The sequence below is a fragment of the Vanessa atalanta genome, chromosome 22 (assembly GCF_905147765.1).
Source record: "Vanessa atalanta chromosome 22, ilVanAtal1.2, whole genome shotgun sequence".
NCBI lineage: Eukaryota > Metazoa > Arthropoda > Insecta > Lepidoptera > Nymphalidae > Vanessa > Vanessa atalanta.
Window position 1 is genome coordinate 2,764,385 of NC_061892.1, and position 12,337 is coordinate 2,776,721.

Genomic DNA, 12,337 nt, shown 5'->3' on the forward strand with positions numbered 1-12,337 from the left:
ATTTTCTGTCAATAGGAACTTTTGAAAAAGTTTGTTTTAAAAAGTTTTTACTTATTTTTATTTGTTTGAAAATATATATATATCGTGCTATCGCATTATGTTGCTGTTCAGTTCTGTGTTTATGTTTTAGTTATTTACGAAATGTCAATAATATTTTGGTTGTTTTTTAAATTTTGCGGTGTTGTGAAGTGTTAAGTTATTAAAATCTTTAGAGAGGATATATTTTTGTGTTTTCGTTGTACATTTTGAGCACAATGAAGCTTTTTTGGAAAGTTTTGTTTTCTCTACACCTTCTGATAGAGACCGTTCTGGGCAACTGGTGGTAAGTAAATAAATCTTAAGATGTATTTAATTTCATCTATTAAAAAAATATATATTTAAAAAATATTAGTAGCAATATATTATTGAACTTTCTATGTTTTTTCTTAGTCTCTATATTTGCTAATTCATTTAAAAAAAAAAAAACTTTATAATACTAAAAATATTTTTTTGTTGAATAAAGAATGCATGCAAGTATCGTTCAAAGTCCACGAATAGGAAAGTCAATGAAGCTTCTTGAACGTTGAAGTAAAACTACAAGTGATTTCAAGACGAAAATAGCTGGCAACTTTTTGGGTTATCTAAAAATAGTGTTTCCGATGTAAATAATAATGTTTACATTTCGCTAGTGCTAGTGTTTGACATGTGGTTTGTGAACCAAACAGGATTTATTACACTTGCAACTACATATAATACTATTTTGAAATATCTTTATAAATTAAAAAAAAAATCGACAAACTGGCACAGTGGTAAAAATAACTGCATTAGATTATTGCGTTAGATTCATCTTCGATGCCTGCCCGTGACAATTGTATAAGTCATACGGTTATACGAACATGTACATATGTCGTATAAATGCATGTTCTGTGCGTAATCCCTTAACACTGAATTATTCTAATAAAATATTGCACCTTTTTGATATTTATATATCAAAATTATATTGATAATTTCTTCTCTATAAGTACAGAAATCGTGTATTAAATGATAAAAACGACTCTACATTTAAAAAAATAAAACAAATGAACGTCAGACGTAATAACACAAATATTGTTACAAACATTCGTGTTTGTGTATGTGTAGGCTGCACACGAATATAATCATAGTGTGTGTATATAAAAAAAAGAAAGTCAGTATTTATTATTAAAATTATTAGATTAATAAAATATGAATAGAGCAACACCAATCATTATCAAATATTGTTTCATTATTTTTTAAATAGTGATTCAGTCGAATTATTAAATCCTATAAAATCTTTTATAGGTCACGTCCTCTTGGACCTCTTGGTATTTAATACCTCTTGGTATTAAATAATTCGTCAAAACATACCTTGTGAAAGCACTGAATAATTTTACTTAATTTGTGTGAACTCGGCTGTGTGGAACATCGCAAGGAAATGCATGTGTCGGATAAATTTTGCCACACGTATATCTACTTAAACTAAACCTGACGAGAGCGTACTCTTAAAGCCAGGTTTTGGGGAAACACTAATGATATACATGGTAATTTAATGGTAGGTATATGTGCAAGTGTGTAGTAACACCCACATATATTCTACCGCTAAACAACAATACTTTGTACTGTAGTGTTTCGGTTTTAAGAATGTGTGAGTGTGTATCTATACACGCACGGGTTCATTCCCAACATTGGAGGTGCATTGGCGATGTAAGGAATGGCTTATATTTCTTACAACGCCAATGTATACACCTAGTTGTGACCACACACTAGTTACCATCGGATGGCTGATTTGATAGTCTACCACTATAATATATATAGTGGTAGACGATAATAGCTCAAGGGATAAGGGATCGAACCTGTGACTTTCTCATCGGTAGACACGTTTACCTTTGAGCAAAAGGTGCTTGAATATTATTTTATTATTATCTTATAGTTTAATCAAGCATATGGTTTCATACATAGAATTCAATAGGTTATTTTAAAAAGACAATTTTTTTTCACTTGTAAAAACTCTATCACAGATAATAAAAAAGAATACTTCTAAACGCACGGGATCTTCGTCCATGTACTCCGTACTTTATTGCGAAGCTACGTTAAGAAGTACCTAAAAGCTTCTACTTATTCTGTAATAAAACCGCTTATTGGATTGAATAGTATATTCTTCGGGCTTGTAATTACACTGGCTGACTCACCCTTCAAATTGAATCACAGCAATTAACTATTGTTATTTAACTGATGATTGTGTTAGTTTGCTGAGCTTTAACAAAACACGACCAAAATAAAAATCAAGATATACCATATAAAAGTAGTCTGTTTCAGTACCTTTGAATTGAATGACTTAGTTTAATTATCATTTAGTAACCGAGATAGATTAGTGGTTTATCACACATGATTCTTAACCGTTTGTGCCCGGCATCTCTGTGTTTTTATTTGGTTAATTTGCGTTATCATCTTGAGCTCCGCTGTGCATGAATCCACAAGCTTGCAAAAGAGTAGCGTCGTGAAGTAAGCACCAATACCCGAATCTAAATTTTCAAACCAGGATCATATCAATAGAAGCATTTATCCTATAACACAAAAGTCTATTTCTAATAATATAAACTTAATAATAACTTATTAACGTCATTCTTCGTCGTTCAGACTTAGCAACCAGCTACATACTTGAAGCGGGTTCAAAGGGATGTCATGACTGTCTAAGTTTACTTAAGGCGTGTGCATTGTTTTAAACAAATCTTGTCCAAACACCAAAGTTAACTTTCAACTTATAGAAATGGTCACGTCTCGTACACGCCGCACACGTAGTTGAAATATACTTTTAATTTTAAACATTCGAAATTCAAATAGTTTAAAAATAAATATCTTAAAGGTTTTAAAGGAGGTTCGTTAAAAGAGTTTTATTGTTAATACAATATTCTAGAAATGAATAAATAATACATATTTTATTTAGTATTTAACCTAAACATTATTTCTCGTGAATAAACGCCAAGAAAAAAAAAGGAGTATGTTACCCTAGTAACTGTAGCCGTGATGGCTCTGTGGAAGAATTCATGGCTGGGAAATGGATTCAAATCCTTGTGAGCGCTACTGATTATTTTTGTGTGATCTATACTAATATTATAAATGCGAAAGTAACTCTGTCTGTCTGTTGCCTTTTTTGTTGCCTAATTTGGTATAAAGTAAGCTTGAACTCTTAAAAAGGTCATAGGCTACTTTTTCATACCTAGCACCTACAACCAAAGGCAAACAAAGCAGCGGGCAACATCTAGCAATAAATAAATGCTTTTTATTAAAAATACTGCCATATTATGTATAGATCCAAAACCACATCGAACCGCGGTGGCTAAAACAGTTGTACAGTTTTGTTCTTGAATTTAGTTTTAGTAAATATATTGTCGATATTATTAAAGTATGTTCTATGAATTTATTCATTCCAAATAATTGAAGAAATTCTTGTCAAATTGTTTGAATAGTATTGGTTTATATTTGTAATTGTTTATGTTTTGAACGTGTTTTATGTGTAACGCTCGAATGTTCTTTGCAATAATATTATCAGAATTCTATGAATCGTTTACGTCATATTCGTCAAATTGTTTTAACGTCGGAAATTTTTAGGGTTCCGTACTCAAAGGGTAAAACGGGACCCTATTACTATGACTCCGCTGTCCGTCCGTCTATCATCAGAAATATCTGTATCTCATGAACCGTGATTGTTAGACACTTGAATTTTTTACAGATGATGTATTTCTGTTGCCGCTATAACTAAAAATAGAATAAAATAAATATTTAAATGAGACTGTCTTACAATTTTTTTTGCTGTTGTTATAGATAATGGTACGGAACCCTTCGTGCGCGAGTCCTAATCGGAATTGGCCGTTTTTTTAATAGTATTAAATCTTTGAGATAAAATCAGTATATGGATTTTTAGTAAATAAACATAAAAAGTGAAGTTATACTAATATTATAAATGGTATGGATTTGTTTGTACGGAACCTAGTTACTATATTGATCAACATTCTTTTAATTCTTAACTCATTATTCTTTATAAATTTTAACATAATACCAATTATATTAAAATTAGAGTACCCACACTTAGTGTTTTATATAATTTTAGCATTTTTTTTTAGCATTAGCAGCCCGTAAATGTCCCACTGCTGGGATAAAGGCCTCCTCTCCCTTTGAGGAGAAGGTTTGGAGCATATTCCACCACGCTGCTCCAATGCGGGTTGACGGAATACACATGTGGCAGAATTTCGTTGAAATTAGACACATGCAGGTTTCCTCACGATGTTTTCCTTCACCGCCGAGCACGAGATGAATTATAAACACAAATTAAGCACATGAAATTTCAGTGGTGCCTGCCTGGGTTTGAACCCGAAATCATCGGTTAAGATGCACGCGTTCTAGCCACTGGGCCATCTCGGCTCTTATATAATTACTAGCTAAAAAAGCGCGAAATTTTTAAAATTTTTTCCTATATCAGACAAATCGCGCCCCATATTATCTCCTCGGAAGGTAACCTAAAAAAAGCCTATGTCCTACACTAGAATTTGAACATTCTCTTTCAGCGGTTTAAGAGCGAAGAGGTAACAGACAGAGTTACTTTCGTATTTATCGTATTAGTATAGTATTATTTACTTGGTGGTAGGGCTTTGTGCAAGCCCGTCTGGGTAGGTGCCACCCACTCATCAGATTTACAACCGTCAAATAACAGTACACTGTATTGTTGTGTTCCGGTTAGAAGGGTAAGTGAGCCAGTGTAATCACAGGCACAAGGGACATAACATCTTAGTTCCCAAGGTTGGTGGTGCATAGCTGATGTAAGGAATGGTTAATATTTCTTACAGCGCCTTTGTCTATGGGCGGTGCTGACCACTAACCATCAGGTGGCCCATACAACCGCCAACAAATGCCATTAAAAAAATTTTGCTTCTCAAAACGAAGCATACTTTGGTTGAAGATCAAGGGGTACAGAGTCCACTTATAAAAAAAAAAAAACGCAAGAGAGTTCCACCAAATTGCTTATATGTTTTAGTATGGACTACAGATTATACTAGTCGTATATTATATTACATATAGTATATATAGTAAAGTATATATAAGAGACTGGTAATGTCCCACCGGTGGGTTAAGGCTTTCTCACCCTTCGAAAAGAAGATTCCGGCACATTGCTCTATTGCGTTTTGACGGATATGCATGTGGTAGAATTTCATTGAAATTAGACACAAGCAGGTTTCTTCACGATTTCAGTTTTCCTTCACCGCCGAGCACGATGAATTATAAACACAAATTACGCACATGAAAATTCGGTGGCACTTGCCTATGTTTGAACCCAAATCATCGGTTAAAATGCACGCATTCTTACCACTGGGCCATCTCGGCTCTTCTACTATATGAAAAGTAACAAAGTAAAATGCTAAGCGACATTTTTTTCTTTTTGAGAATGATCGGTGCCTATTACACTACATTGGCTTAATGCGGAATGGTGAATGTTATTTATTTATAATTGGTTTCCCGCGGTGTCGCTGGTATTTTAGGGGCTGGTCATCAGGCATAAAACATAGAGTCAAGCTTCCCTTAGAGTTCAAACTTGCTTCATTTCAAACTTCATCAAATTCGCTTCAGTAGTTTGACAGTGAAAGGGCAACAGACGGACAGAGTTATTCTATAATATTAATATAGTTATTTTGCCTTCACCTTCAACACCAGATGAATTATAAAAACATGAAAAATCACTGATCATTTGGGATTGAATCCGCAATATTCTCTTAAGATTAACGGGTTAACCACTGGGCCGTACAGTACAGTTGTAGCATAAGCGTTAAACGTAAAAAGTCATAATAGCAAATTAGTTCGGCATCTAACGACCAACATACTTCGTGTTTGTCAACCAACCTTTGATGTAAGCGATTTCCGCGCACTAAAATTATTTATACCCCAGCGCGAGCACAAAATAACTCCCAACGGCTTTTGTTACCCATTTTGTAAACAAGACCATGTTGAGTTGAAATTACACGTTTTATTTAAATTGCAGTTAAATTTTTGTTTAGAATGTTTTATAGTTTTCGCTACGTAAATATACAAATATTCCTCCTCTGTTAATATATTTATGGCAACGTTTTTCGAAAATCGAAAACGGTCATTCATGTTTTAGATATTTAGCGTCTGGATGAATACTCCATTCATGAAATATTCTACCGCCACAGAGCAATACTTCGTATTATTCCGGTTTGAAAAGTAAGCCAGTGTGACTGTGACTTTACCAAGGTTGGTGGTGCATTGGCGATGTACGTGTCGGTTAATATTTCTTTCAGTGCCAATGTCTAACGGTAATCGTGACCACTTACTATAAGATGGAGCATTTACCAGTTGCTGACTACAATTAAAAAAGATAAACTACGTCACAGATACGAAATAGTGTTTAATAAATGAAGTGTCAAATAATCTGCGTCACAGGCGCGTGCGCCTTTGATCTCTCTCCGCTATTCTCCGAGTTGTTGTTTCTTAATTATTTGAAATTATGTTGTTGGTCGCTTAAAATATGGTCTAATTAGTATGGTCGGGTTGCGCGAAACGTCAGCTGTGACTGAATGATATATTTGCTATGTATACCGATGGTTATTTGTTTTCTTTTTAATATGAAAGCGATACGCGTATGTGTGAGTGAGTAGGCTATGAATTAATATTTTCTATTAAATTAACAAAAGAAGCTATTGGCTGTATATATATACGATTTATTACATACATTTGTTATTACTTCCAGTAAGAGCTACTATGTATGCAATGACGTCAAAAGGCATCATATTCTCCTTCTCGCTCCCTCATTCCTTGTAGCGAGTATGCTACTGTTTATATAATAATAATAATAATAGATTTATGTTATTGAAAACATTCTTTGTTTTTATTTATTGATGTCTAATATATTTTGTCTCGTTTCTTTGCAATTGATGAGAGATTATTGAAAAGGGACGGAAATATGTAACAGGAAATCGGGGAAGCGCGCGCTGTTTGATTTGAACACGGAGCGCGCGCGGTGCCAGAGTCGGTCGTCAGCGTATGTGACATTATTAATTCGTTTTCTTCGACTATTTCAATAACGATGAATTTGAATGTTTTAAATCCATCAGGCGTCCTGTGAAATAAATAAAAAAAGTCAGTATAAAGTTAAACGAAGGCCTAACTTAAGATTAGTGTGTAGCGATTAAATAAATATACAACATTGCGTGTAGGTATGTGTCAGTAAGTAGGCTATCAGTAAAAAGTTTGTAGTAAATTAAAAAGGAATAAAAATTTTGTGCCCTTTAAAATTTAATGTAGGTATTTAGGAAATATAGTTAAAAATAATACTTTAATGAACTAAAAACAAATTTTATAAATATAAATTGAATAACAGCGAAAATCGCGAGGTTGACATAATTATAGCTTTTTCATGAAGTGAATTTTTTTTTATTCAAATATATAAATATAATAAACATAATAGCTATTACTTGGTAAAGTTACCAAATTGAAATTTTGTGCGTATCATTGATATATTTTTTTTATATATTTTAATTTTACTTTATTTAGACTAGTTGTGACATTTAAAAGTTAATTGTGGTATATTGTATATTTAATGCGACACATGGGACGAATTTGTTCTTGTATTAATAATATATAACGAGGAATATAAATGAGATCTACTGAGACTAATCAACCAAAGACTAATTAGTTAATCAAACTTAACACAAGCCGTGTAACATTTTGCTTTAGAATCGTTTTTCAGACCCGGGACAAAGATAGACGTCGCACTAAGATTTGACCTTGAAAATTAGTACTTTATTTTGTGATTTCAATCCAACATAGTAAAAGTTTCGAACGTGTGTTATAATACACTAGTGTGTGTGCTAACATATCTTACTTACCTCAAAATCTGTTGACGGTAACCAAAGACAGTATAGAGAATTATTTGATAGAAAACACCAAGAAGTTTTTATATATCCGACCTCGGATTCCAGATAAAACGAGGAAAATTAAGAAAAAAAATGCTATATCAGAATTTCCTTTACATCAGGATTAATACTAAGATCACATTGGTGTCAATGTCTTAATCCATTAACATGGCACGGCTATAAACTATGTCTATGGACTTTGTATTCGTTTATCAAACTTGGAGTTACAAGCAAAATTAAAGAGTTACGTGCATATAGAGTTGGCATTAAATATTTTTAAATTTCGAACTTTTCTTTATATCACTTAAAATTATGACGTCATTTTTTTTATAAAATTTGTAGGTGGACGAGTATTTCTGCCACTAGGTGGTAAGTGGTCACCGTCGTCAGCACCAGACGGTCTTACATAAAATCCTACCATTAAGTAAAGATGATCGTTAACTATTACTTTACTATTTTTAAACCAAACCAACTCAATGAAGACGGCGAATCCGATCGGATATAGTTTTACTTGCTTACCGAGTGGAATTGTAAACACCGACAATTGCTAGACTGCGGGCTTCTATTGAGAATTCATCAACAGAAAAACTCAACAACTTTTTAATGCCTCGACCCGATATGATCCCGAGATCTGTAATCGTATAATCAAGGAACTAAACAACACAAGGCCAACATGATATTTTTTCATATAATATATAACAAAACGAAGTATATAAAAATAGGGTTATTAAAAAAAAATAACATGCCACCTCTATTGTTTCATGTTCTGTGTTGATAGATGAATTACAGAGTGGTTATAAAGTATGCTACATTAACAGAGACATGCGTTCAACACACGATACATGAATGAATGCTAACAAACTGGGATCTAGCTTAGCGCTTGTGTAAATAATGAAATCACTGAGATTATCTGACTTATTAAGACGGAATGAAGACTAAACAATTATAAGTAAATAGATGGATAAGCAAAATTGATTGTTTTGCATAGAAATCTGAATCGGTGTCAACGTCAACTTTTGTATTCTTATGTCATAATATAGTTTTGTAATATCCATGTTGAGTTCAGTTAGCCGAGGTGGCTCTGTGGTTGGAACATCACCATTTCAAGATCTTGGGTTCAAATCCAAGAGCACCAAGAATTTATAAGTGCTTAATTTGTATTTGTAATATTAGTGTTTGACGGAGGTTTTGACGACACCGGTTGTGTACACCGGTTTTTATTGGTATGTCACTCCGAGGTCCCAGGTTCGATTCGGCCGAGTCGATGTAGAAAAAGTTATTAGTTTTCTATGTTGTCTTGGGTCTGGGTGTATGTGGTACCGCCGTTGCTTCTGATTTTCTATAACACTTTTTCTAATGCACTTGATTAGCTACTTACATTGGGACCAGAGTAATGTATGTGATGTTGTCCAATATTTATTTATAAAAAAAAAAGTGTCATGCTTGAAATATCGTGCGTGAACGTTTTATATCTACCAATTAGAATTGGAGCATCTCGTAACTCACTCCTCAAACGGCCTCTCCTCAGCCCAGCAGGGGCATATCTACAGACAGACTTGCATATATTTCTGTTTATTATTCTTGAACGATACACATCTCAGTACTTTATAACGAGATAAGTTCTTGTATTAAGCAATTTAAATATCGAACACTTTAATTCATTTGTTTTTTAACGATTCATAACTCGTTAAATTTATTTATACCATAGTGTTATGGACCTAATAATATTAGTTGCATAGGACACGTCGTTGATTAAGGTTAATTGTATGATTAGCATATATACACATTAAAAATAAAAGCAATCTCGAAATACGTCTACATGACAACGGTGCGATCGGTTAAGTTCTTAAGTATGGCTGAGTACAGCGTAAGAAAAAGGTCCCTTAAGTAAGTCCAATAATAAGCGATCATAAAATTGTCTTATTAATTATTCGCAAAAGCTATCGAAACCGGTTCATTAAAATTGTATTTTGGTACGAAGAGGCGGTTCAGTAGGCGTTAACGATCATGTGCAATGAAAAATGCATTGTTTTCGTTTATTTGTCTTTTTATTGTTGTATTATTATTTAAAAATTGAGTTCGACCTGTGTGAATCTTTCTATAGATATTAAACACGCTTGTAATAATGGTATACGCTCTAAGTTTTAGATAAGTCAACGCCTAAGCTTATTTTAAATTTGGAATAGATAAGCAGCAATGTAAATGTGTTTATGTACACTTAAGTGTTATAAATGTATTTATCTTAAATTTTGTCTGGGTTTAAACTTGCATTATTTCTTGTCAAAATCCATACGTCCTGTACGCTGGACCACTAGGCATTACATACATGTCAAACTACTGACATATGGTAGGTTAAAATGTATTATGCTCAATTCTTACATACATATATATACAGATATAATTATGTTTGCTATAGCAAATTGAGTCATGATTATTACTATACATTTCAGATTCCACGGTTCTATAATTCTTAGTAGCTTTGATATTTTACAGGCATTACACCGTAATAGTGAACAGATGTGGACCGAAATTACTAACTTTGAAGATTAAGTGTTCTGAGTGTTCTGAAGTATTAAGATGTAATAGTCCAACAGCTGGACAAAGGTAAAAAAAAAAACATTCTCGACGTTCAATTTATTACTACGAGTATTCGTAGATACCATACTACTGTTAGGTGGATTGGTGGATGTACCTACATGTAGCAAAATTTTATTGATATTAGACAAATGCAAGTTACCTTAAGAAGTTTTTCTTCACCGCATGAGATGAATTATTAACAATAACTAGGATAATGAAAATTAAGTACTGGGTTTGATCACTGCCATCTCGGTTCTTAAAGATAAATCAAAACTAAATTTAATTGGTAACCTATAGGATATTGCAAATAAAAAAACATATTTTAATTCTAGTTAGTCATCTTTACCGTCATGATTATGTACTTGCCTCTATTTGATGTTGGTGCACGTTGCTTGGAAATTGGCCTAACGCCCGATGCCTTGGGAACGCTATGGCTGATAAATTCGTTTTATTGTTCATCGCCAACAGGTGGATACTACGTGTTTAAAAATGTCCTTATTCGACACTTGGCTTGCCACACGACATTTGCCACAGGCTGAGACAAGATACACTTACTAAGATCTACTTACTCTGACAGAATCTCAACACAAATACTTATATTCAATGTTTAGTGTAGCAACAGAAAAAGTTTCCTATAAAAATAACTTATTACTCATCGATTTAAAAGTAAAACGCCAAAATATAACACTTAAACTTTAACCATAACAATATTCGAACAAGCAGATTCTTGTTTTAGTTTAATGGTGTTCGAAATTTAACACTTGTGTGTTTATAATTAGTCAACATTAAAAAAAAAATCAGCCAATGTAACTGGAAAAATTATAAAACAAAGTTGGTACAATATAAACCAACGTTGGAGCAAACTTTGATCAACAAGATTCTATAATGATTTTAAATACAATGTAATAAAAGCTATAATAGCATCTATATATTGTATACAGCCTGACTAAATGGAAACGACACCAGATTGTTCTATTTTTAAATATAACTAACGTACTACAACCCTTGCCTCATTATACGAATAATAACCATATTACATTGGGGAGTTTAAAAGCACATGTGTTCATCATCTCGTTCAGATTGCGACCAATTCAATTTTCCAAAGTAATATTTCACACAAAACACGCCGGATAAAATCATTTATAAAGGCGTCACTAAACATTTACATATCGGTGCTCGTTTAAGGGTTGTCACGTTCTAAATTCAAAATATTGCTATTTTATTTGCTACCAGAATATTTATTTTAAATTATGAAGCACTCATTTCCGCCCGCTGCTTCGTACATGTATATGGTGTCATGGGAGTTTAGGTATTAGGTATAAAAAGTAACCAATGTCCCTTTCCAGACTATAATGTATATGTATGGAAATTTTATTCAGATTCGTTCTGCCGTTCTGTCTTGATTGAGTACGAAACAACCATCCGAACTTTCACATTTATAATATTAGTGAGATAGTTTGATGGCATTTATCAATATTGATATTTAAACACTGTTTAACCAAAAAATAAGATGTTATGAAAAAAAAAAAAGTATAAATCATTATTACATAATTAAAAATAAACATTATTTAGTATATGTATCAAACGTACTCGACATGATAGATAGAAAATATTTTATATTATTTTCGTACTCAATCGAGGTTGTTTAACGTTTTGAAATGAGGAATAAAAAGTAAAAGAATAGTTATAATTTCATGAGTGGCAACCCTCAAACAGCCTAAGGGCTAGTGCACAACGCTCGGCTAATTTGGTGATGTTATACAAGTCGCCTCACTCTTTACCCTGTCTATTACGATATTGGACTGCTCTAGTGATGAATATTTTTAAATCTATCGATTAAT

General features: G+C 32.9%; 1 protein-coding gene across 1 annotated transcript in view; it reads left to right on the top strand.

Annotated features, from left to right (window-relative positions):
- The first annotated feature begins 250 nt into the window (after positions 1 to 250).
- The window catches only part of LOC125072783 (protein Wnt-4-like), an 83,995-nt gene continuing 71,908 nt past the window's right edge, over positions 251 to 12,337 (top strand). Inside the window, exon 1 of the mRNA XM_047683475.1 lies at positions 251 to 322. Coding sequence (XP_047539431.1) covers positions 255 to 322 — 68 coding nt within the window. The 5' untranslated portion in view covers positions 251 to 254. The remainder of the gene's footprint in view (positions 323 to 12,337) is intronic.